This window comes from Tupaia chinensis, unplaced genomic scaffold, assembly GCF_000334495.1.
Source record: "Tupaia chinensis unplaced genomic scaffold, TupChi_1.0 Scaffold000704_1, whole genome shotgun sequence".
NCBI lineage: Eukaryota > Metazoa > Chordata > Mammalia > Scandentia > Tupaiidae > Tupaia > Tupaia belangeri.
In genome coordinates this window covers 1,265,924-1,293,289 of record NW_006160227.1, presented here as the reverse complement: position 1 = coordinate 1,293,289, position 27,366 = coordinate 1,265,924, and the positions used below count along the sequence as shown (strand labels likewise).

General features: G+C 43.8%; 1 protein-coding gene across 4 annotated transcripts in view; it reads right to left on the bottom strand.

Annotated features, from left to right (window-relative positions):
• The window catches only part of PPARG (peroxisome proliferator activated receptor gamma), a 198,225-nt gene that overhangs the window by 61,152 nt on the left and 109,707 nt on the right, over window positions 1-27,366 (bottom strand). For all 4 annotated transcript variants that reach the window (XM_006160643.3, XM_006160645.3, XM_006160642.3 and 1 more), the window contains exons 3-5: window positions 11,473-11,700; window positions 9,758-9,927; window positions 578-716 (exon numbers count right to left, since the gene is read on the bottom strand). In XM_006160643.3, coding sequence (XP_006160705.1) covers window positions 578-716; window positions 9,758-9,927; window positions 11,473-11,692 — 529 coding nt within the window. In that variant the 5' untranslated portion in view covers window positions 11,693-11,700. The remainder of the gene's footprint in view (window positions 1-577; window positions 717-9,757; window positions 9,928-11,472; window positions 11,701-27,366) is intronic.

Sequence of the window (27,366 nt, the reverse complement as noted above, 5' to 3'; positions counted from 1 at the left end):
ATAATGACAGTTACGTTCGTTTTTAAAACATTTGTTAAATTATCACTGTGTGCGTTTTTAAAAAAAGTGTTGGGGTCAGCAGACTGTGTAATGGTTAGGTCACTGGACTTTCACACAGTCGAGCGTGGTTCAAGTCCTAGATCCAGCAGCTTAAAACTCACAGTGGGCACCTGTGTGTGCATCCCCAAAATTTCGAGAGGAGAATGGAGGAGGCGTGGCCATGCCCCTGTGGTGTGATGTCTCACTTTCTATCTCTCTGTCTCTGTCTCTCCAGTGAGTACATGCTCCCTATAGCAAAAATCTTTCTTAAAAAACAAAAACAAAAAAAACCTACAGCTTTTTTCCATCATCCCCAAATTTTCAAGGCCTTTTCCTATCATGACAGCTGCCCAACTCCAGAGAGAATTCTGCTCTAAAAGCTTGAAAACACTGAGCACGTGAGAACATCTGGGCAGCACGCAGCATTCAGAAACACAGCGACCTGCAGGAGACGGTACACGTTCTCAGCTGTGGCCCCAGGGCCACTGGTCTGGCAGCGACACTGAGAACACACGTTAGGCAGTGGCCGCTCACTTACCATTATGGGACATCCCCACAGCGAGGCACTTCTGAAACCGACAGTACTGACATTTATTTCTGCTCTTCTTGTGGATCCGACAGTTAAGATCACACCTGTCGTAAATAAGCTTCAATCTGATGGTCCTCCGGAAGAAACCCTGCGAAGGGAAGTGGAAAAAAAAAGGAGCAAATTTTAGGTCTTTGGGATGTGTTGGGAACCCATGGTTAAAAGCACAGTGACCTAGGTACTAAAAAGTATAGGGTTTTAGGGACCAGCACATGGCATAGTAGTTGTGTTGCTGGACTCTCACATAGTCAACCATGGTTCGAGTCCCAGACCCGGCAGCTTAAAATTCACATCAGGTGCGTGTGCGTGCGTGCCCAAGATCCTGAGAGGAGAATGGAGGAGAAGGGATTGTGGCGTGGCCATCCCCCCTGGGGGGTGATTTCTCGCTTTCTGTCTCTATGTCTCTCTCTGTCTTTCTGGCGAGGACACGCGCCCTATAGCAAAAACCTCTCCAAAATAAATAAATAAATAAAAAAGCCACAGGATCTTCGGTGCCCTTTTCTCGCCCTTAGGCACTGACCACACCCCAGTGACGCCCTTAGTGGCATCCTGTCTTGCCATTCCATTTCAGCAGCCCTGAGAAGCGCTCTGGATTTAATGTAATGCGAAGCAAACACCACACAGTCGGTTCGGTCTGTGCGCAAACCATTCCAGCAGCACGGCAGCACGCCCCAGCCTCCGTAACTGTGCTAAGAACTTTGGCAAAGTTATAATCACTTCACTCTAAAACACGAACGGGGCCAATCAAAATCCACATGTGGATCATTTTTTTGGAATTCTCTCCGTTGCATAATTTCCTGAAGAATTTGTTTCATTTATTTATGTAGTTAAAAAAGTGCCTCGTAATCTCTGTAGCCTACAGACAGAAACAGAGAATAGGGAAGAATAAAAGGCTATACATAATCTGTATAAAAATGCTCAGAAAAATCGACTGCTATCTCAAAACGGCAAATATGTCAGTGAGGCTAACTGACTATTCTGCTGTATTTCTATTTTTCAGAAATAACCAAAAAATCTTAATCAGAAATGTTTTCTAACTACTTTTTCCTTTTTATGATTTTTTTTTTTGCCTTAGGGTATGTGTGCTTTTAGAGAGAGACAGAGACAGAGAGACAGAGAGACGGAAAGTGAGAAATCACTTCCTGGGGGCATGGCCACACCACAATCCCTTCTCTTGCATTCTCCTCTTGGGATCTTGGGCATACACACACATGTACCTGGCATGAGTTCTAAGCTGCGGGTCCGGGACTCAAACCGCAGTCGACTGTGTGGGAGTCCAGTGACATAACCACTATGCCATCTGCTGGCCCCCATAACTCCATTTTTTGATACCTCCATGGGCATCTGCATGATGAAAACTCTGGCCCTGGGAGTGTGGCGCTCTGCAGCTCAGGACCCGAGGGGGGTCTGTCTGCCTTGTTCGGCAGGTGCTGTTTGACAGTGTCCCCTGACACGCCCTGCATAGGGGTGCAGGGAGCTGAAGCCTCTTTAACTTTCAAAGGATCCCAAGAAGAATTTAGAAGGAATTTCTCCCCTGTTGATTAATAGGGAGAAAGTTAGGGAGAAAGTTCTTTGATAATTATGTTTGGCCCTTAAATTGCTAAATTTTGGCTTGACTCATGTGATGCCTTTCAAAAGTATATCACATTCTCTTCGGAATAATTAAAGTTCTTTCACTGTTAGAGCATAATCATTCTGGGGCTGGCAGGTGGCGTGGTGGTTAAGGCACTGTACTCTCACATGGCTGACTGTGGTTCGAGTCCTGGACCTGGTGGCGTACTTTTTCAATTTCCCTCTGTCTTTCTCTTGTGAGTACACGTGCCCTATAGCAAATTAAAAAAAAAAAAAAAAAAGTCTGGCAGGTGGCGTGGTGGTTAAGGACACTGGACTCCCACATGGAGTGTGGCACCTCGAGTCCCAGACATGGCGACTTGCCACTTTCCCTCTCTCTCTCTCTCACTCTGTTCCTCTCTGGTCAAATTCTTTAAAAATAATAAGAAATAGGGACTAGCAGTTAGAGTAATGGCTATGTCGCTGGATTCCCACGTAGTTGACCGCAGTTCGTGTCCCGGACCCGGTGGCTTAAAACTCACACCAGGCACGTGTGTATGCGTGCCCAAGATCCCGAGAGGAGAATGGAGAAGGGATTTGCAGCGTGGCCATCCCCCCGGGGGGTGATTTCTCGCTTTCTTCTGTCTCTCTCTGTCTATCTGGTGAGTGCACTCGCCCTATAGCAAAAACCTCTCTAAAACAAAACAAAACAAAACAAAACAAAACGCTCCATTTGGGGCCTGTATTCAGCTTCCCCATGAACTGGTCTGCACGTACAAGCCGAATCAATGAACTACCCAGTGGCAGGTGGGAATAGGTAAAATCGTACCTGAGGGAGGGTCCTGTGCAGAAATACAAAGGAGAATACCCTGCCCTGCCTGGTGAATTGCATTTACGTATATCTTTAGATAAGTCTACGGTTCTAAAGTGACCTTTCACTCAAGATACAAAATAGGGTGCAACTGACTAAAGAAAAAAGGTGTCTAATTTGTATGCAATAAATGATAGCTTTGAAAGCTGTAAGGTAGGGACCAGCAGTTAGCATAATGGCTATGTCGCTGGACTCCCACGTAGTCGATTGCAGTTCAAGTCCTGGACCTGGTGGTTTAAACTCACGCCGGGCGCGTGTGCGTGTGTGCCCAAGATCCCAAGAGGAGAATGGAGGAGAAATGACCAGCCCCGGGGGGTGGTGGTGGTGGTGGTGGTGGTGATTTCTCGCTTTCTGTCTCTCTGTCTCTCTCTGTCTGTCTGGCGAGTGCACGCGCCCTATAGCAAAAACCTCTCCAAAAAAAAAAGAAAGAAAGAAAGAAAGAAAGCTCTAAGGTGTATTTATCTTTCCTAGCTAAAGGTTTTATTTTTATTTTATGTAAGTTTATGTTACACCCACAAATCTGTCACTATTTCACTTTAATCTAAACCCAATCTATTCCTCCCCGTCTGTTTGATTGACTTTTGGCAAAGATCGCTGATACAAACCTGTCCCATTGGCATTGTAAAATTGTTTCAGAAGACCTACCCCCAGCTGTCTTGTGCAATGGACCCATACATCAGCCTACAGTTTTGTGATCAGCTGGTACTGTAATTGCCGTTACTCAATGTAACTGTTCTTTCCAAACCATAAACTAGCCTTGTGGTCGATTGTATGTTATGTATCTTTGTGGTCAGTTTTATGTACGTATGTGTGAATTTTGGATTCTGGATTTGGGAATGGATTTTGGGCACGCACACACAGCATCCAGCATGAGTTTTAAGCCTCCGGGTCTGGGACTTGAACCATGGCAGGCCATGTGGGAGTCCAAAAACATAACCATTAGGTCATGTGCTGGTCCTGGTCAATTGTAATTTAGTTGTGGGTATACTGTACGTTCTACTGAAATGACAAATGCTGAATTGCCCAAAGCATCTCTCAGAACGTACGTATGAGGGCACTTTGAAAAGTTCATGGAGGGGCCAGCAGGTGGCGTGATGGTTAAGGCGCTGGGCACTCCCACATGGCTGACCATGGTTTGAGTCTCGGACGTGGTGGCTTGCTTTCTCGCTTTCCGTCCCTCTCTCTCTGTGTCTCTCTCTGGTCAAATTAAAATAAATGAATGAATAAATAAAATTAAATAAATAATTCTTAAAAAAAAGTTCATGGAGTGCTGGGTCTATAGGGCAGGAGTGCAGAGGTTAGCCCCGGGCATAAGCCCAGATCCAACATGGCCGACCATAACTTGAATGCTGGCCCTAGAGGCTTGAGAAACATGCTGGGCATGGGTGCATACATGCCCCAATCCTATTGGAATGGAGAGACAAAGGAAAAAAGATTGTGGCATGTCCATGCCCCATTGCGGGTGCTTTCTCATGCTCTCATGCTCTGTTGAGTGCATGTGCCCTCTGGCAATTAAAAAAAGTTCATGGAAAAGTAAAATTACAGTGCAAGTTTATTTAGGTGCAAACATTTTTGATACTCATGCATAGATTTTTGTTTTTCTTCTCTTTCTTTGTTTCTTTTTTTTTTTTCTTTTTTAAACGATTTAGGGGCCAGCACATAGCATAGTGATTAAGATGCTGGACTCCCACATGGCCGACGGTGGTTCGAGTCCTGGACCTGGTGGCTTGCTTTCTCACTTTCCCTCTATCTTTCTCTCTCTCGTGTACCTTATAGCAAATTAAAATAATAATAATAATAAATTAAATTAAATAATTCCTTTAAAAATGAATTATATATCTAATTTTATTTATCGTTATTATTATTTTAATCAGAGAGAGAGGAGGGAAAGTGAGAAAGCAAGCTTCCAGGTTCAGGACTTGAACCGCCGTCGGCCATGTGGGAGTCTAATGTCTTAACCACCATGCCACTTGCAGACCCCCGCTTTTTCACTATGCATGTTTTCCATGAACGTTTTGATGATCCTGGTACTCTGTCTCTTTCTTCTTCGACCCCTTCTAATCCTGACCTGAAGGCACTTGGGTTTCCTTCTCTTTCTTCTCCCTTCTTTTGGCTACTTTTCTTCTTCACCTGCTCCTGTCTTCTAAGTGTCAGTGTCCCCAACACTTAGCTTTGTCACTGTAACTACCGATGTTTCTGGACCGAGAACAATGTTAACCCTCCACAAATAGAAGACCGATTGAGTTACGGTGGAACTCTTTGCTTAAAAGGCTCTAGTTTTCGGGACCAGCAGTTAGCATCATGGCTATGTTGCTGGACTCCTATGTAGTTAACCATGTTTCGTGTCCTGGACCTGGTGGCTTAAAACTCATGCTGGGCACGTGTGCGTGCGTGCCCAAGATCCCGAGAGGAGAATGGAGGAGAAGGGATTGCGGAGTGGCCATCCTCCCTGGGGGGTGATTTCTTGCTTTCTGTCTCTCTGTCTCTCTCTCTCTCTGTCTGGAGAGTGCACGTGCTCTATAGCAAAATCCTCTAAAAAAAAAGCTCTAGTTTTCTGTGGTTTATCAGCCTATAAAAAGCAGTAACTTCCTGTGAACACGAAACCCTGTATGCTGTTTTTATTTGTTAATATAAATGATCAAGATGACCCAAAATTAATAGTTTTTTCAGATGAATATTGCTCAAAATTTAGCAACAATTTGCTCTCTCAAAAACTGTACAAATCTAATTTAATAAAATGATATGCTCTTATTATTCCTGAGGAGCTTAGAAAATATATTAGATAAAATGATTTCATGTAAGGTCATAGTTTTTTCTTTTTCTTTTTTCCTTATTTCTATTTTTTTTTTTTTTTTTAGGTTTTTGCTATACTAGACAGAGATAGAGAAAAGGAATGTGAAAAACCATCCCCTGAGGGGGATAGCCATGTGCAGTTCCTCCTCCTCCCCACCCTTGGGATTTTGGGGTGCATGCACACATGTGCCCAGTGTGATCCTCAAGCTATTAGGGCCGGGACTCGGGCCACATTCAGACATGTGGGAACCTTAACCATCAAGCCACCCACTGGCTCCAGATTTTTTTTTTTTTTTTTTTAAATCACAGAATAAATGGGTTTTAGTGTTTTGAATGAAAGCATCTCTTGCTAGGAGTACTGCAAGGAGTCATTATGAAATGATGACTTGGAGATGAGTAAGACCTTGAATAGCCGGTTTCACCATGTCGTTTTATGCATGAGGTGACTGGGGGCTAAAGTCTTTCTGTGATTAGCTAGTGACTTTGGGGCATGTGATACAGCCGAGTACTAGCGTCATTTTTTTTTTTTTTCGCTATATCAGGTTGTCTTTAGAGTAATAAATTGCACTTGAATTGAAGGGACTTTAGGGATCATTCAGTTGAGCACCATCATTTTATAGATGAGAAAAATCACATTTCCGATGAGGTTAAATAAATGATATATACAAAAGGGACACACATAGTAAGTGGTGCATAAGAAAAATTCAACAAAAATGAGCTTCCTCGGGGCCGACTGGTGGCGTAGTGGTTAAGGGAGCTGGATTCCACATGGCTGACCATGGTTTGAGTTCCGGACCTGGCGGCTTCCTTTCTCACTTTCCCGCTCTCTCACTCTGTCCCTCTCTGGTCCAATTAAAATAGATGAAATAAACAAACATATAAATAAAATAATAAAGTTAAATAAAATAATTCATTTAAAAAATTAGCTTCCTCTGGCCAGCCCTGTGGCTTGCTGGTTAAGGGAGCTGGATTGCACATGGTCAATTCTGTAGTTTGAATCCTGGCCACAGTGGTTTGAAAGACATGCCAACAACACACGTGTGCATGTGTGTCCCAGATGAGGAGAAATGAAGAGAGCTGCAGTGTGACCATGTCCCATGGGAGGACGCTTTCTTCCTTTTACTCTCTGCCTCTCTCTGGTAAGTATATGCACTCCCCGGAAATTTTTAAGAAATATATTGGGATAGCTCTATGGCCTGGGTTAAGGCAGCCAGATCCCACATGGCCAGCTATGCAATTTGAGATGAGACCTGGTGGCTTTGGAAACATGCTTGGTGCATGTGCATGTGTGTTCAAAATCCTGAAAGGAGAGAGAGGGAGAAGGGAGTGTGGCATGATCGTTCCCATGCAAGGATGCTTTCTTCTTTCTCTGTCCTTCTCTGGTGAGTGCAGGTTACCTCTAGCAAAATAAAATACAATGAAATGAAAGAAAATAAAATTTAAAAACTTCTTCTTTTGACCTGTATCCAGTTAGGAGCCTCCCTGCCCCACCTCTCATTTAACTGCTGCTCTGTATCTTTTTGTTTTTGGAGAGGTTTTCGCTATAGGGTGTGTGCGCTCGCCAGGAAGACAGAGAGATAGAAAGTGAGAAATCACCCCCCAGGGGGATAGCCATGCCGCAATCCCTTCTCCTCCATTCTCCTCTCGGGATCTTGGGCACGCACGCACATGTGTCCGGTGTGAGTTTAAACCGCTGGATCCGGGGCTTGAACAGCGGTCGACTACATGGGAGTCCAGTGATATAACCATTATGCTAACTGCTGGTCCCCTGTATCTTTATGTTAAATAAGAAGCCCGACTGAGGCAGTGTTTCTTTTACACAGTAAATATGTATGTATGAATAACTGATTCTTTCCCCTGGAGTAAATAAGAGATGAAACACTATTTTATTCACCGCATTTTAAAAAGACTACTTATCGAAGTATATTAACATGTCTTCTCAATAATTACAAAGCACTGGTATTCATGTCGGGTAAATTCCCTTTACAAGCGAAGTGATGCTTAGTGATTGAATGCATCAATGAAGTGAAAATGAAAAACCTGACAAAGCATATTGCTAAAACGTCAGAATTTTCCAAAATGCCCTTTCCCACGAAGGAAGGAAGTGAGAGGAAACAGGAAGTCCTTTCTAAAGCAGTGACCCCGCGGTGCCTGTCCACAGGGATGGCTCAGGCTGATGCCCGAGTAAGCACGCACAGAGCACTGGTTTGTGAGGCCTGGACTTAGCTCTGCAACTGACCAGTGCATGACCTTGGGCAGGCCTGGCTGACCCACACTTCCTGCAACTGTAAAGTGGCCATGAATAAGCTCAGCCTTGTAGGATCAGGCCATACACAAACGTAAATAATCTGTCAGCCTCACGTCTATGTGACATTGCATGGTATGGGAAAAGGCTGGCCCACGTGGTGCAGGCAGTGGCACCCGGATCTGCAAGTGCTGGAAGCCACGTGGCCAACCGGGGGTGCAGATTCTGAGTCAACCTGAAACATCCCAGGCATGTGAGGGAACCAGCAGTTAGCGTAATGGCTATGTCGCTGGACTCCCACGTAGTCGCCCGCGGTTCGCGTCCCGGACCCGGTGGCTTAAAACTCACGCCGGGCGCGTGTGCGTACGTGCCCAAGATCCCGAGAGGAGAATGGAGGAGAAGGGATTGCGGCGTGACCACCCCCCCTGGGGGGTGATTTCTCGCTTTCTGTCTCTATGTCTCTCTCTGTCTGTCTGGCGAGCGCACGCGCCCTATAGCGAAAAAACCTCTCCAAAGGAAAAAAAAAAAAAAAAACATCCCAGGCATGTGTGTGCCCACAGTTCTGACTGGCTAGACAGTTAGGGGAAGGGGACGGTAGCTTGAGCAGACACTGTTAAAGGAGCCTCTCTCTATGTAAGAAAAAAAGTCAATGAAATTAAAAGAAGGAAAGGAGGATTCAGGGAAGCGGGGTCCTGGTGGTGGCTTGCCTCTGTCATGCTATGACATCTTGGATAAGTCACCATTAAAAAACCCTAGAGATAAAAGCGTGGAGAGCAACAGTCATTACCAGAGATAGTGTGGGAGGAGCGTGGGGAATGGCACAGGGTGAGAGGGAAGGAAGACAGGAGTAAAATATGGGACCAGCAGTTAGCGGAATGGCTATGTCGCTGGACTCCCACATAGTTGACTGCGGTTCATGTCCCGGACCCGGTGGCTTAAACTCACGCTGGGCGCGTGTGTGTGTGTGCCCAAGATCCCAGGAGGAGAGTGGAGGAGAAGGGATTGTGGCGTGACCATCCCCCCTGGGGGGTGATTTCTTGCTTTCTGTCTCTCTGTATGGTGAGCGCACGTGCCCTATAGCAAAAACCTCTCCAAAAGGAGAAAAATAAAAAAGAAGTAAAATATATTTAAAAAAAAACAATAAAGAGAGAAATATTTTAAAAAAGAAAATTGCTGATGACTAGATAGAAATAAAGAACTCATTAGAAATCTCGAAAAAAAATCTACAAAATACAAGGATTGAGTTAAATCAGTGCCTCGAAGGACTGATTAAGAAAAAGAGAAATGAGATAAAAGAGTTCTGTTTTTACTAGATTTCTTACGTTTTCAAGTAATCAATTATCTAAAGAACTAATGATTGATTAATTCTTCAATTACTTGAATAATTCCTCAAATAGTTCGGCCGAAAAAAAAAAAGTTTGACAATTCTTTGGTGTTAGTGACAGAAAATGCACAGGGACATTTACAGCCGATTCTTTGGAGATTTTTTTTTTAAATTTAATTTATTCATTCGTTTATTTAAAATTTGGCCAGAGAGAGACGCAGAGAGAGGGAAAGTGAGAAAGCAAGCCACCAGGTCCAGGACTTGAACCGTGGTTGGCCATGTGGGAGTGTCCAGCTCCTTAGCCACCACGTCACCGGCTGGTCCCAATTTATTATTATTTTTTTTTACCTTGCACCCTTCACAAGCATGAACTCCATAGTGGAACCCGGACGCCTTATCGCCACAGACACGGCATTCGATGGCCATGAGGGAGTTGGAAGGCTCTTCGTGAGGCTTATTGTACAGATGGGTCTTTTCAGAATAATAAGGTGGGGATACAGGTTCCACTTTGATTGCATCTGTGTATCAAAAACAGGGAGAAGATGATTATCACAGGAAACAACAATCCCAAGAAGGCGGCAGGGCAAGTCGCCACAGCAAGCCTCAACGCCGTATTTTTATCATTCCCCCAGGAACATGAAGTAACAGAGGAGCGAAGCCACAGGAAAGTAGGCTCTGTAACCACAGGCAAGTCCCGACATCTCAGAGCATCACCTGTCAAAATAAAATGGGGAAGGGAGCGAAGTCCGTGGGTCTACAGCCTCCCAAGACTCTGTGACACCGAAGCCCTAACATACCACCTACTGGATTTGAGACAACAATGCTGATTTTACTAGGGAGTGTGAAGCAGTGGGCATTCATCCTGACATGAAATGATATATTTGATTTAAATTGTATTTAAAAGATTGTATTAATAATTTTAATTAATTAATTAATTAATTATTAGAGAGAGAGAGTGAGAAAGCAATCCATCTGGTTCGGGGCTCGAACTGTAGTCAGCCATGAGGGAGACCAGTGCCCTAACCACCACGCCACCTGCCAGCCCCAGTTTTATGTATTTTTAAGCCACGTTGGAAAACAAGCCACCGAAGGGACATTGCAGTGAGAAGGCCATGGTATGTATGCCCAGCTTGAAGGTACATGAAAAAAAAATGAGCCCAGGTTACCATGAGCGCTGGGTCAAAAAGAGAGGTTTACATAATGATCTTTGATAGCGAGTGGGAGAATCTATGGAAAATAAGTACTATCTTTCACGTGTTAGGTTCAGGCGTGTTGAATTTCCATGTTAGGTTCTAACTGAAAACCACACAGATAAATTTAACCAAGTATACTATTAATCTGAAAAAAAAAAAAACAAAAAACCACACTAAACAAAACTAGAAGTACAGGAAGTTCTTACTTCTTGTCAAATAATGGCTGCCAATTATATAGCGGTGGCTTTGGAAAACCAGTATATCAGCCCACAAGATAACAATCAAGGAAACAGCATCACAGAAACATAGTTTATCTCAAAAAAAACGCAGGGCTAGTTTTTCTCGAGTCTGATGCGTTGATGTCAACTTAGTTAATGGCATGAGGGTCTTGCTACCATGTTAAAATAGAAATTTGCGTTGGGAAATAGATTCCCATGGAAAGGTCTCGAACTATGGATGAGTGGGGGAGAAATGGACTGGAGTGATAGTAATGTAGATATAGGAGGTAACTTGGGACTGCTACTTATTAACTTGTAAAGGGTCAAAAGAATTCAGAGTTTGCATGGTGGACTCTTAGCTGGAGATGCAACTGACAATGAACTCATGCTCCTAAGGAGCAAGGAAGCAAGGATGGAGAAAGTAGGGAGGAAGGAGGAGGGTCAAAGGGGAGATCGACCTGGGGCCTTTACACACCAGCTTTCCTTTTTTGGCATATCATAGATGCCTACTATTTCATGGATAAACGAATGAGTAAGTGAATGGTGAATGCCTTCTCCATAGAGTTCTGGTGTCTGGTGCCTTTATTCTGGAGTTATGGAGAGATTAGTCCAGTTCCAATATTAGTCTGAAAAGTGAAAATAAATATCGTACTTTGGTACTCTTGGAGCTTCAGGTCATACTTATAATCAGCAACCATTGGATCGGCCCTTGGGAATGGAATGTCTTCATAGTGGGGGGCAGAAATGCTGGAGAAGTCCACGGTGGTGAATGGCTTGATATCAAAAGAGTGGGAGGGGTCGTCCATGACAGACAGATCCACGGAGCTGATTCCGAAGTTGGTGGGCCAAAATGGCATCTCTGTGTCCACCATGGTAACTTCTGAAATAAAAAAAAGTAATAGCTGTTGAGTTAAGTCTTGGAGAAGAGAGCGATCTTTGAAAGATACGGAGGAAGAGAATGAAAGTCTTTGAGAAAGTAATCTCCTGCAGGTGATCGTGACGGGAGAAGAGAACGTGACCACCTCCTTGGAGCTTCCCAGGTGCTCTTACTGTTGGAGGTCACCCCTTACCTGAGCATCACAGAGAATCCTATGAATGCACATAGTGTACCCCGAAAATGTCCCACCAACTGCCCTGCTCACATTATCTTCTACAGAAGATCACCAACGCAGTCTACAAAAGATGGTTTTTATTTCTCTAAAAATTCCTACCTTTATTGAGGACTAACTGACAAAATGTTTATATGTAAGGTATGCGATGTGATATTTTATTGTACCTACACATTATGAAATGTTACCACAGTCAAGCAAGTTAATGGATTAATCAACTCACATAGTCACGTGTGCATACGTGTGTGCGTGTGTAGTGAGAACACTCAAGGTCTATTCTAGCAAATTCAAGTATACAATATAGTATTATTTACAGTCACCACGATGCACATGAGCTTTCTAGAATTCATTTGTCCTACATCACTGAAACATTGGCTATCATTTCCTCATTTCCCCCCAAACTTCCCAGTCCCTGGAAATTAGCATTGTATTCTCTATTTCTTTCTTTTTTTCTTTTTAAGTATTATTTATTATTAATATTTTTAGAATTATTTTATTTAACTTCATTTATTTACTTATTATTTTAATTTGACCAGAGAGGGACAGAGCAAGTGAGCAAGAGAGAGAAAAAGAGAGAGAGAGAGAGAGAAGAGAAAAAGCAAGCTGCCAGCTTTGGGACTCAAACCACAGTCGGCTATGTGGGAGACCAGCGCCCTTAACCACCACGCCACTTGCTGGCCCCAGTATTATTATTATTTTCATACATTCAGTCATTATACATCATTTAGTTTGTAGAGATATTTTACCCAACATGATATATGCCACACAGCAGACGAGTTGATACTACTGTACACGTCATCACCAACAGGCAACAAGCTAGATCTGTGTTACACAAATGTCTTACTTCTCCATATTTTCCCCAATTTCCCTTCTTGCACTCTTCCCCTCTCCCACTCTCCTTCCACTTTGTCCCCAGTGTCCATAATAATTTGTAATGCTTTTATGTCCTCCAGTCTTTCAGTCTCTACCGTAGAGTGTAGACAGTCAGTATATGTTAAGTGGAGACATACAGTGTCTCTGTTTCATAGCGTGACTTGCTTCACTCAGCAATAGATCTTCCATGTGTGTCCACTTTTTATCAAATGCCAGGGTCTTTTTATTAATGGCTGAATAGTATTCCATGGAGTATATGTGCCACATTTTTTCAATCCATTCATCTGTTTGTGGACATTTGGGTTGGTTCCATGTCTTGGCAATCGTGAATCTGTTTCTATAAGTCAAACTGTTTGAGATGCCACATATAAGTGAGATTGTGTCTTTCTGTGTGTGGTTTCTTTCCCTTAATATAATGTCCTCTAGATTCATCTACATTGTTGTGAATGACAGGATTCCCTTCTATTTTATGACTGGCTAATATTTCACTGTGAGTGCATTTTTCAAAAACTCATCAACAAGTACTTAGGAAGACTTTGTACCTTGGCTGTTGTGAACACTGCTGCAGTGAACATAGATAGGAGCACAGATATATCTTCAACCTACTGAGTTCCTTTATCTTGGATGTGCAAGGGTATCTAGCAGTGGGACTGTTGGATCATATGGCAGTTTTATTTTTAAAAATAAATATTCTTTTTTTTTACTGAATTATTTTATTCAACCTCACCTATTTATTTATTTATTTTAAATTTGATCAGAGAGGGACAGAATGAGAGTGAGAGAGAAAGGGAAAGTGAGAAAGCAAGTTGCCAGGTCCGGGACTCAACCTGTGCTCAGTCACGTGGGAGTCCGGTGCCCTCAACCACCACACCACCTGCCAACCCCAGCGGTTTTATTTTGAATTTTTCAGGAATTCCCATTTTGTTTCCCATAATGGCTGTACCAATTCATTTTCCCAGCAATCGTGTGTAAGGGTTTTCCTTTCTCCACATTCTCTCCAACACTTGTTATCTTTTGTTCTAACAGTCACTCTTTTTTATTATTATTATTATTTTTTCAAGGTTTTTGTTTTAGGGTTTGCGTACTGCCTGAGAGAGAGCCGGAGACAGTGAGAGGGAAAGTGAGAAATCTCTCCTGGGGCGGGGAGGGGATGGCCACACCACAATCTCTTCTGCTCCATTCTCCTGGGATCTTGGGCATGCACACACATGCGCGCAGCATGATTTTCAAGCCACCAGGTCCAGGACTGAAACTGTGGTCGGCCATGTGGGAGTCCAGTGATGTAATCTGCTCCGCTATCTGCTGGCCCTCTCTAACAGCCATTCTAACAAATGTGAGGAGACATCTTACTGTGGTTTTGATTTGCATTTCCCTGAAGATTACTGATGTGAGCTTTTCATATACCTCTTGGCCATTTGTGTGCCTGTTTTTGAGAAATAGTTATTCAGGTCCTTTGCCCCATTTTTAAACTTTTTTTTTTTTGCTATTGAGTTGTTTAAGTTTATATATATATATATTTTGGACCAAAACCTTGTATCATGTGTGATTTACAAATATTTTCTCTCTTTCAGTAGGTTGTCTCTTTCCTCTGTTGATTGCTTCCTTTTCTATTCAGAAGCTTTTCAGTTTGATGCACTCTGTTAACGACTATTTTAAAACAGCATAAGCTCCTAGTCCGATTTTATTCTCTTGAAATTAGAGACCCTAAATAATTTTCTCTTTAGGATGAAAATGTTGCTATTCCATTTGTTTTTACAATGCCTTTGTATAATAAAAGAGTTGGTACATTAATTTAAATGAATTTGTTCTTCATCTGCATTATAAAGTAGTTCTGTTCTTCAAGTAATACTAAAAAGAAGGTCCTTTTTTACTATGAAAATTAACTTAAATATTTACTTTTTCTGCGGATATAACTTTCCTTTTTACTAAAGGTAGTGAGATACAAATGCCATTCATTTTATTTTATTTCTTAAAAAAAACATTTATTTATTAATATACCTATTTATTTGCTGTGATTTTTTTTTAAGTCGCTGGGCCCAGGCCTTGACACGGTGGTTGGCCACGTAGGGATCCAGTACCTTAATCATCATGCCCATATCTTTTTTTTTTTTTTTTTTTTGAGAGATTTTCACTATAGGGTGCGTGCGCTCGCCAGACAGACAGAGAGAGACATTAGAGACAGAAAGCGAGAAATCACCCCCAGGGGGGAGGGCCACGCCGCAATCCCTTCTCCTCCATTCTCCTCTCGGGATCTTGGGCATGCACGCACACGCACCTGGCCTGAGTTTAAGCCACCAGGTCTGGGATGCGAACCGCGGTCGACTACATGGGAGTCCAGCGACATAGCCATTACGCTAACTGCTGCTTCCCAACCCCATATCTGTTTTATAAAGAGGAGAAAGTCTTTCCCACAGAGGGATTAGAGATATGTGGAAACACTGGGTTGTAACAGAGAATGTCACAATCAGAATAGACCAGCATGACTTTTAAACCACCCCCAAACTAAACCAAGCCAAACAACAATGGAAACGAGAAAGCACAGAAAAGACCAAGGGAAAAACACACAGCTTCTAAGACCACTGAATAACAAGTGCCGTGACTCATCTGCTGCCCAGGATGACACACGTTACATGCATGTTTTTTAATCTGTTGTCACAGTGGTGAAGTCAAACCCCGGCCAGTTTTGGTTCTAAGCCCATGGTGGAACATTGTGACCGCCGAAGTGTATAAACTTTCAACCTTTATGTGACAAGTACCTTTTCTGCCTTGGCTTACCTGAAACCAGCTTACCATTCAAAGTGGTGTCCCAAAAGCCCTTACATATTTTAAATGTTAACTTTTTGGTCAAAAGTGTTAGTGAAGAGTTGCATGAACTCCACCCTGCTGACACTGGAGACAGATAACAAAATGCTCATAAACTCTCGAGCTTTTGAAAACAGATGCTAATCTGTCTCGTTTGCAGTCATACCCCCACATCTAGCAAAGGAGTCTGTTCATACGAGGTGATCGTTAAACATTTATTTATTAAATGCTAAGTGAACTGATGACTCAATGAGATAGCTATGACATCTTAGCAGAAGGAGTAAGGAAGGGAGGAAGCAAAGTGGTTACCTATGGAACACCCCCATGTACCAGAAGAATTCTTTGATTCCATGTAGTCGGAGATGTTCAGCTCACTTCATAGATTAGTAAACTTGGATAAAGAGATGAAACGACTTTCCCAGGGTCTGCTCTCTAGGAACTGAAAGAGTCAAGCTCAGGATTGATCCAGAAATCCTATTCCGTTTCTATGTTCACTTCTAGGTTTATTTGTTTCTTCTGTGAATGGAGAAGACAAAGAGACAGGATCTCCCAAAGGGTGTTGATGCTGTGAGCCACCCAGCTCCAGCTAGCTCCAGACCATGGGCATGCACGTGCCTGGTATACTTGGAGAGATCTCTGGACATGAACCGGGATTCCTCCTATGTAGGTCAGCCTTGCAGAACATTGTATTTCCCCACTGTGCCACTGCCTGGCTCTCTTATGCATACATGCTCTTTTTATCTTTTTAAAGATTTATTTACTTTATTTTATTGATTAAGATCATTATTTTAGAATTTGTTACAAGGCACTCATGCTTACCAGAGAGATAGATGGTGAGAGAAAGAGAGGAAAAGAGAGAAAGCGAGATGCCAGGTCTGGGACTCGAGCCAAGGTTGAGCATGCGAGAAACTAGCACCTCACCCACTTGCTGACCCCTGAATATTCTTTATTCTCTCACTGATCAAAGAGGCTTACAGAAGAAGGGCTACTCTCCTGGGATAGCTGGGAACGGGCCTCTTGCTTTTCTCCAGCAGAGAGCTTAGAAATGTGCCCTCCAAGGCTTAATCTTAGAGGACCAGCAGTTAGTGTAATGGCTATGTCGCTGGACTCCCATGCAGTCAACTGCAGTTTGAGTCCTGGGCTGGGTGGCTTAAAAAACTCACTCCGGGCGCATATGCGTGTGTGCCCAAGATCCCGACAGGAGAATGGAGGAGAAGGGATTGCGGCGTGGCCATCCCCCTGGGGGTGATTTCTCACTTTCTGTCTCATGAGCGCATGTGCCCTAAAGCAAACAAACAAACAAACAAACAAAAACTTCTCCCCCTTTCCCCCCAAAAAAAGGCTAAATCTTAGAAGCGATTAAAGCTTCCAGTTGGGGTCTGCAAAGAAAACCAAAATGCCTTTAGAATTCAAATATGGAGACTTGGCCCCGTGAGCGTGCCTCAGTGGTTCCAAGTGACATCCATGTCTGAAGAGCTCCCTAACTAAGCACTCAGCGGACATTAAGTTATCTGTGTCATGCTATAAACACTGCACACCGAGAAGAAGAATGTGCATTGGTGATAGCTTAAAAGACACACCCGTGCTCCTAAGGACCGGGGCATCCAGTGAACTGTGTCCTTGTTCCAGAATTCATTGAAATCTGCCTGAGCTAAGTCGCTTCATTTACTATACTCGCTTCCTCAGCCTGCTTTCTTTCCACTTTGCTCTCCATTTTTCTTTTGCTTTTAAAAGAATTATTTATTTAATTTAATTAATTAGTTTTTAATGTGATCAAAGAGAGAGAGACAGACAGAGAGAGGGAAAGTGAGAAAGCAAGCTGTCAGGTCCAGGACTTGAACCAAGGTCAAGCTATGCGGGAGTCCAGCACCTTAACCACTACACCACCTGCCTGCCCTAGCTACCCATTCTTCTTAGAATATTACTTTCCTATCAAAGTGATCTCTCTTGTCGAGACAGTAGGATCCACAGAGAGGGGTTTCGCAACTTCTCATGCCTATAACATTTCCTGCACACAAAGTAAAGCTTGATTACGTCGAGTTAAAGATAGTATAAATAATTATGCACGCATACTGCGAGGTGAAATAAGAATGCGCAAATATGGGGGTTGCTGGAAAATGGGTCATTTATTACTATATTGGTTTAATTTTATTTTGTTTCATTTCTAACCTGCAACTTCAGTGACTCCCTGTCAAGGCAAACCCATGCTTCTTACTATACGAATCATACCCTAGGGGATCATCTTTCCATTTTCTAAAGTTTTTGTCAGAGGTTGCATGCACTCTCTGGAGAGAGACAGACAGAGATAGAGAGAGGGAAAGTGGGAAAGCACCTCCCCGTGAGAGATGGTCACATCACAACCCCTTTTCCTCCCATCTGTCAGGTTTTGAGCACACGTAAGCCTGAAATGTATTTTAGTATCTTTTTTAGAGTAATTGTTGCAATAGGGCATGTGTGCTCACCGGAGAGACACACAGAGAGAGAGAGAGAGAGAGAGAGAAATCACTCCCCGGGGGGATGGCCATGCTGCAATTCCTTCTCTTCCATTCTTCTCTTGGGATCTTGGGCACGCACACACACGCGCCCGGCGTGAGTTTTGAGCCTCCGGATCCGAGACTTGAACCACGGTCAACTACATGGGAGTCCAGCCACATAGCCATTACACCATCTCCTGGTCCCCTGGAGTGTATTTCAAGCAGCTGAGTCTGGAACTTTTACCACATGGTCAGTCCTGAGGGATCTAGCAACCATAACTAGCACACCACCAATTGGTCTAGGGTGATCTGTTTTATTGAGACATTTAGGGGAAAATTTTAAAGCTAAAACAGCCATTTATCTGTTAAAGAAAAGAATTAAAAGTTCATATAATTTTTAAAAACATAATGCAAAACTCCTAAGAAATTTGTATTTGTAAATTCCATGGCTATAAGGATGCTGGGTGTTCTGTTTGTTTCTTTTTAAAAATAGTAGCTAATAGTATTTTTTAAAATATATAGAGACATTTTAGGTTTACATAAAAATGAGCAGAAAGCTAAAATTCTGCCAGTTGAAAGATCATAGTTTAAGGAGAGGACAGAATGAATTTTCACTTCCCCGTGAAAGATGAGAAAATAAAGATCCTTTCTCATCAGTTTAGTTTTGCTAAGACTTAAGCCTTGGGTGATGCAGTTCAACTGGAGTTGAAAATCCATGCAAAACTTTGACTTTCTCCAAATTAGTGAACCACTTGCAACCTACGGACGTCCAGAAGCCCTATCGACAACATAAATAATGAATCCGTATTTCAAATGTTATAAGTATTATATCCTGCATTCTTACAATAAAGTAAGCCAGGGAAAAGAAAATACCATTAAGAAACTCCTGGGACCAGCAGTTAGTGTAATGGCTATGTCGCTGGACTCCCATGTAGTCGACCGCAGTTCGAGTCCTGGACCCGGTGGCTTAAACTCACACTGGGCATGTGTGCGTGCGTGCCCAAGATCCCGAGAGGAGAATGGAGGAGAAGGGATTGCGGCGTGGCCATCCCCCCTGGGGGGTGATTTCTCGCTTTCTGTCTCTCTGTCTCTCTGTCTTTCTGACGAGTGCACGTACCTTATAGCAAAGACCTCTCTGGAAAAAAAAAAATCCTAAGAGGTCCAGCCCTGGTGACACAGGCCGCATCATACTAAAGTCATATCTGAAGGCCCAGGGTTCAGATCCTGTGTCCACCTGAACACGTGTGGAGTGCCTATGGGGGTCCTCTAGTGCCCTGAGAGGCTGTGGGGAGGATCGGGGTATGGCCAGACTCTGCCAGAGATGTCTGTCTCTTCCTCTAGCTCATAAACACACTTAGGAGACCCCTGTCTCTTCCTCTAGCTCATAAACACACTTAAGGCAAAAAAACCAAAACCAAACAAACAAAAAACAATCGCAAGAAACAGAAAATATATTTATAGGATTTATCGAAAAAAATGGGAACACACAGTTCGAGGGTCAACTGGACAGTATAACCCAGGACCTCTCCACTCTTTTGCTAATCGCGGGAGGGAGATTTGTGCCCTATAAGAATTTCGAAGTAGGAAAGATGAAGTAAGGAAAGCAGTGTACCTCTTGTCTCTGAAAACACGCCAGACACACACTCCCCTCTCCCCTGCCCCTTCTCCCTCCCCACTTCTTCTGGGACAGCCTGACCTAAACACTATTCCTCCTTGGTCCACTGTTACCGAGAGGCACGGTGGTGCCCTAGATGTTTTATTTTATTTTGACTTAGAGATGGGTCCAGGAAGCCTGCTTCTAATTTTGTCTCTAGAAAACATAAGCTACTGTTCTTGCCAAGCTGTAAGCTGAGTAGGTGTTTTCAGTTACTCTGCAATTATCCATGAAAGAACAAATGAGCAAAATATTTGCATGAGCAACAGTCCTTCTGAGGAGTCCGAAAGTGTCCTCGTCCTCTCTGGGCGGCGCTGGGTGGTGTCGCATTGGCGTCCACCCATCAGTTTCACAACCTTCAGTGTGTTTCAAGCTGACTAAAGTCTTTCAGGCAGACCCTGCAAGCAAAGATGTGAATTTGTGCCATTTCTCTTAACCGTCAAACTGGGCTTTCAATTTCATTATAGTCAATGAGCAGACTTCTTTTTTTTCCTTTTTTTGGAGAGGTTTTGCTATAGGGCGCGTGTGCTCGCCAGACAGACAGAGAGAGACAGAGAGACAGAAAGTGAGAAATCACCCCCCAGGGGGGATGGCCACGCCGCAATCCCTTCTCTTCCATTCTCCTCTTGGGATCTTGGGAACGCACACATGCATGCCCAACGTGAGTTTAAGCCGTTGGGTCCGGGACTCAAACCACGGTCGACTATATGGGAGTCTAGCGACATAGCCATTACCCTAACTGCTGGTCCCGATGAGCAGATTTCTTACAATACTCTAAAGTATAATGTGTAAGGTTGTCGGAAAAGTCTTGACAAAGTTTTCCACATTTTTTTTTTTTTTTGGAGAGATTTTCACTGTAGGGCGCGTGCGCTCGCCAGACAGACAGAGAGAGACATAGAGACAGAAAGCGAGAAATCACCCCCCAGGGGGGATGGTCACACCGTAATCCCTTCTCCTCCATTCTCCTCTCGGGATCTTGGGCACGCACGCACACGCGCCCGGCGTGAGTTTTAAGCCACCGGGTCCGGGACGCGAACTGCGGTCGACTACGTGGGAGTCCAGCGACATAGCCATTATGCTAACTGCTGGTTCCCAAGTTTTCCACATTTTTCTGTGCAAAAATATGTCATGACTTTTCCCATGACTCAGCATTTCTTTTCTTAGAGAGATTTTTGCTGTAGGGTTCATGCACTCACCGGCTCCATGGGGGTCCAGCAACACAGCCATTATGCCAACTGCTGGTCCCTCTAACTTAATTCTTACAATGGTTCTATAAAGTAGACAATGTGGGTCGTCAGAAAACCAGGATGTCTTTTTTTTTACGTTGACACGACACTGGCTTTCACCCCTCTACACCGTTAACGTTTGGAATGGCAACCTGAAAATAATAACCATAATAAAATAAGTGTGTCTCTAGGTGCTACATAAAAACTTGGACCAATGCAAAGCTCATTTGATGAAAACGTAGCCTTATTGGAAATGACCCTGAAGAGAGGCTTCATCTCTGACTATGGAAGAGCGAGCATTCTCGGTCACTCTATTCAAGATTGCTCCTTAAACCTTTCGATGAAGTCAGAATTTGTTATTTCATTAGAAACAAATTCTCTATCGGGTTTCTTTTTTTGGCATTTTATCCTGTTATAATTTGCCATCCAGTAAATTCCTTGCAATGAAACATTTTTCTTTCATAAGTTTGAGGTCATTCATATGTATTAAGACTAAAAACTATGAATCTATGGGACCAAAAGATGGCATAATGGTTATATCACTGGACTCCCACATAGTCAACTGTGGTTCAAGTCCCGGACCCGGCGACTTAAAACTCAAGCCAGGCGCATGTGCGTGCGTGCCCAAGATCCCGAGAGGAGAATGGAGGAGAAGGGATTGCAGCGTGGCCATTCCCCCTGGGGGGGGTGATTTCTCGCTTTCTGTCTCTCTGTCTCTCTCTGTCTCTCTGACAAGCACACACACCCTGTTGCAAAATTCTCTCTAAAAAAATTAATAAAATAAAATATAAATCTATGAAAATTGGCGCAGGTTCATGGTCACGACTTTGTAATGCAGTGCAGGCTAGGCTAGGAGACAGAGAAGCTGGGTTCTCACAGTCAGCCAGCCCCCAGTCAATTCTACATCCACAGGTAATCACTTTGCCTTTTTTTCTTTGTCTGTCAAATGGGAACCTCAGGTTATGTCAAAAAGGCCTTCCCTTGGGACCAGCAGTTAGTGTAATGGCTATGTCGCTGGACTCCTATGTAGTCGACTGTGGTTCGCGTCCCGGACCCGGTGGCTTAAACTCACGCCGCGCGCGTGTGCGTGCGTGCCCAAGATCCCGAGAGGAGAATGGAGGAGAAGGGATTGCGGCGTGGCCATCTCCCCTGGGGGGTGATTTCTCACTTTCTGTCTCTCTGTCTGTCTCTGTCTTTCTGGCGAGCGCACGCGCCCTATATCAAAAACCTCTCCAAAAAAAAAAAAAAAAAAAAAGAGAAGGCCTTCCCCCCTTCTAATATTGCTGTGTGATTTTGCATCTCTGAATGTTAGCTATCACAATGGGAGAGGAAATAGAAAAATCCCTAAGTCAACTCGCACTGGAAAGGATCTGTATGACTCAGTAAGAAGGGGCTGGGTAACTGCAAATTGGAACCACATTAACGAGTACCACGCCATCACGCTGAAACAAACGAGCAGAGATCGAAAAATCAGTAACTGAGTGTCTTTCTTTCCAGCAGTGCTACTGCATTTTAGAGAATTTATGAAAGGTTTCTTCCTGGCTCTTCCTCTCATCCACTCAGCACATGGTTCTAGTAAGGCTTTTACATAGTCCATCATAGCCACCTCCGGCCCCCGCCCCACCTCCCTGTGTCATCATAGATATTTGGCAAAAGCTTATTGAAAGAGACTGCTGGGGCCAGCATGTGGCATGGTGGTATGGTGGCTAAGGCGCTGGAATTCCCACATGGCCGACCGCGGTTCAAATCCTGGACCTGGAGGCTTGCTTTCGTACTCTCCCCCTTTCTCTGTCTTTCTTTGGCAAAATTCATGTGAAGAAAAAAATTAATTCATTCGTTCTTAAAAAGAAAGAAAGAAAGAAAGAAAGAAAGAACTGCTGTTTAATATAGAACTGGAGGAGGGAAGAGGTAGATTTTTCTAAACAATATTGAGTTGAGAAAGTTAAGTGTGTGAGCTGCAGAGCTTAGACCATCTGGATTCAGAGTTCGGCTCTCCTGCTGAGAAACAGTATAGCATCTTGTCCGACCCACTTCCACACTCCCAAATAATGATGCCTATCAAATTAGAGAAGCTGCTTTCCTTTGGCCTGAAATTGGTTGTTTGAAATACTGGGTCATAGAACCAGTAGATGGCCTAATGATTACATCGCTGGACTCCCATGTAGTTGACTGCAGTTCAAGTCCCGGACCCGGTGGCGGCCTAAATCTCACACCAAACGCGTGTGCGTGCGTGCCCAAAGTTCTGAGAGGAGAATGGAGGAGAAGGGACTGCGACGTGGCCATCCCCCCGGGGGGTGATTTCTCACTTTCTGTCTCTCTGTCTCTCTCTGTCTTTCTGGTGAGTGCACACGCGCTATAGCAAAAACCTCTCCCCCCACCCCCTCAAAAAAGAATTAAATTAGATAATGTATGTAAAGCACCCAACAAAGGGCTAGATACGTAGTAAGCTCTTAATACATAGAAACGTTTGGGCAAGCAGGTGGCGGGGTGGTTAAGGCATGTGGCTCCCATGCGGCTGACTGTGGTTTAAGTCCTAGACCCGGTGGCTTGACATTCGCGCTGGGCGCATGTGCGTGCCTGCCCTAAATCCAGGAGGAGAACGGAGAAGGGATTGCGGATTGGTTATGCCTCTCTGGGGGGTGATTTCTGGCTTTCCCTCTCACTGACCCTCTGGAAAACGCATGCTCTGGCAAAAACTTTAAATATATATGTGTAAGTTTTGTACGTATTAGCGGCCAGAGTCCTTAGTCATATAAAAGGTGGGCTAAAAGCTTCCACCACTACCGCTAGGGGACAGGAAGAGGAAGAAGGGCCAGCGAAGCCCTATTGTTCAAGCAGGCCTACGCCTAAAACAGATGTCCTGTTGTAAAGACCTCTGGAAAGGGGGGTTCAGGCTTCTCTCTGCTTACTCACTCCAGGGCTTAATGGCTCTCCTGCAGCCAGAAGAGTCCATGTCTCCTCTGGCACCGCCCCAACTCTGTGATACATATGTTAATGATGTTCCTTTAAAAGTACTACTAATAAAAAAAAATCTGATGGTTAAGCACATGTAGGAAATGCTGGGTTAAGCAAGGTTAAAAAGGCTTATTACCAGTTGAGAGTGCTTAGACGAATCCGCTAGAGTGATGGGAGTAGACGAGAGGGAAGGGTACGATACGCAGCATTTGAGGAGTGTCATGTTCATTTTTATTTATTTATTTTTGGGGACAGGTTTTTGCTATAGGGTGCGTGCACTTGCCAGAAAGACAGAGAGAGACAGAGAGACAGGAGGGGAGGCGGGGACGGCCACATCACAATCCCTTCTCCACCATTCTCCTCTTGGGATCTTGGGCACGCACGCACACGCGCCCGGAGTGAGTTTAAGCCACCGGGTCTGGGACTTGAACTGCGGTTGGCTACATAGGAGTCCAGTGACATAGCCATTACACCAACTGCTGGTCCCATGTGATGTTTATTTTTATTTTAACAATTTATCTATTTTGAGAGACAGAGAGAGAGACAGGCACCCCAAGTGAGGGTTCAGGATGCAATCCACCTCCAGTCTCAGCTGGCCTGGATCTCGGGTGCACGTGTACTCATGTACCTGGTGCGCTCAGGGAGGTCCTGGGATGCAAGCCCAGGACCTTTCCCAGATGGGTCCAGCTTCACTGCCACTGCACCACTGCCGGGCTCAGGAGTGTAATATTTGATGGACTCCTGCTGTGAAATACGTTGGGGCTTGCAACTATCTTTCATTTCCCTGTTCTCTAAACACGTAATCCTCAATTTTTGCATATTTGCCCTTTACCGTATGTCCTTGAAAAGTGTTATGAAGTTGTCCTTCAGTTTTCCTTTAACTTTGCAACAACTAAGGTCAAGGATTTATGTTAGTTAAAACAGCAATGAACCAGCCCATGGAGTGGTGGTAAGGATCCCAGATGGCTGACTGTGTAGTTCAATTCCTGGACCTGGGAGTTTGAAAAACCTGCCAGGTGTATGTGCATGTGTGTCCAAAACCCAGAGAGGAGAAATGGAGGAGAAGGAATTACATCATGACCACGCCCCATGGGGGGTACTTTCTCACTTTTCTCCTCTCTGTCTCTGGTGAGTGCATGAACTCTCTAGCAAATGAAAACAAAATCCAAGAGAGAAAGAATTCCTTTTCTTTCTTTCTTTTCTTTCTTTCTTTTTTTTTTTTTGAGACGTTTTTGCTATAGGGCACATGCGCTCGCCAGAAGGACAGAGAGATAGAAAGCGAGACCCCTCCCCGGGGGGGGGATGGCCATGCCACAATCCCTTCTCCTCCAATCTCCTCTCGGGATCTTGGGCATGCACACACACGTGTCCGGCATGAGTTTAAGCTGCCGGGTCCACGGTACTTGAACCCGCGGCTGACTACATGGGAGTTCAGCGACATAGCCATTACGCCAACTGCTGGTCCCAGAGAGAAAGAATTTCTTACTTAATTTGCACAGAAAGGAACCACAGTGAGGATTAATGCCTATCTATAGAGACTACCCTAAAACCTTACAGACAGGAAAAAAGTCCCATAGTAAAGGATTGGGAATCTGAACAACATCGAACTCAATTGTAACCCTGGAAGCCAGAAAATAATAGAATAACGTTTTTCAAATTTCAGAGAAACAAGTTATTTCCAACTTAGAATGATATATTTAGCCAAACTGTCAATCAAGTAGGTAGAATGAAGTCATTTTAAAAAACATAAGGTCTCAAAAACAAACAAACAAACAAACAAAAAATAAGCTCTCAAAAATGTTATCTCTTTCTTTCCCAGAATTTTCTACCAAATGAAAGGAAGGGAAAATAAGGGACCCAGGGAGTGACAAATCTAGAAGAGAGGTGAAAGAAAGTCCCAGACATCAGATGTTGAATAGCCTACAGAGAACGAAGGGGGAAGAAGAATGCTTGAGGGATTATTACAGAACTTAGTGTACCTGACTTGTCTGACCATGGTGAGAGGAATTTTTTATTATTCTGTCTGAGAATCAACTCATGATGGGTCCATAGAGAAGGAAGAACAACAAAAATGAGTAATTATTAAGTGAAGAAAAAAAAATGAATCACTAACTTCAGAAAAACAAACGGCTACACAGGACAGGAAGTCGACCCATAGCACACTGCTTGGCTACCAATAAACAGCACTCTCAGTTATGAGGGTGTGAGCATGGACAGCTGACTCAACCCAGAATTACAAGTGAGCCATGTGAAGAGGGGGAAAGAGATGTGTGTGTGTGTGTTTTTAAGAGAGATTTTTTTGCTATAGGGTGTGTGCGCTCACCATAGAGACAGAGAAACAGAAAGCGAGAAATCTGCCCCCACCCCGCCCCCGGGGGGAGATGGCAATCCCTTCTCCTGCATTCTCCTCTTGGGATTTTGGGCATGCATGCACATGTGCCCACAATGAGTTCTAAGCCACTGGGTCTGGGACTCGAACTGTGGTCAACTATGTGGGAGTCCAATGTTTTAACCATTATACCATCTGCTGGTCCCAGAGATGTCTGTTTTGAGAAAGGCAGTGTGGTGGTTAAGGGCTGAATTCTTATCTTCTGTAGTAGGAAGTCAATAGTTACAATAAAAAAAAAAATTAGTATAAGCACATTCTTCTAAAGACATGAGGTCAATACCAAAACAAGGTCTAAAAGGGTTAAAAGCCTTTGCCTTTGAGGAGTACGGGTTATGGCCCTGGGGATCTGTTCTTCCAAATGACTTTATGTCATCTGACTTTTAAAACTAGATACAATAATTACTTTAATCACAATAAACATTAAGCTAAAGCTAAATGTCTTTTCATTGTAATAGTTTCCATGATTTCACCTAAGAGGAAGTAAATCTATTCTTTGCATGCGCTCCAGCCTCTTAAAAGGAATCATCAGCCCCTTTTGACACAGTTGGTAGCCTCCTGGATCACAGTGCTGGAAGCCACATGGCCACCCCCCGTTTGAGTTCCTGGGTTGGCCTCAAAACCTGCTGCGCACATGCACATGGGCAACTAAGATCCTGAGCTGCTGACGAGAAAGGGGATCCTGGCATGACGAGACCCTATGAAGGATGCTTCTTTCTTTCTCGCTCTTGTGCACAAGCATACACTATCATGAATAAAATAAATACACTTTAAAAAAGAAATAGAGTTGGCTGGATCCCACATGGCCAGCTGTACAGTTTGAGTCCTGGACCTGGCAGCTGAAGAAACACGCTGGATGTGTACGCATGCATGCGTGCCCACAATCCCAAGAGGAGAATGGAGGAGAAGGGATTGAGGCATGGCCAACCCTCTGGGGGGAGCTTTTTCCTTTTCACCCACTCCCTTTTTCTGTCGCTCTCTGATGAATGTACATGCCTTATAGCAAATATTTTTTATAAAAGGAATTATCATGAAATAATAAGGGAAAATAATAAGGGAAAGCAGAG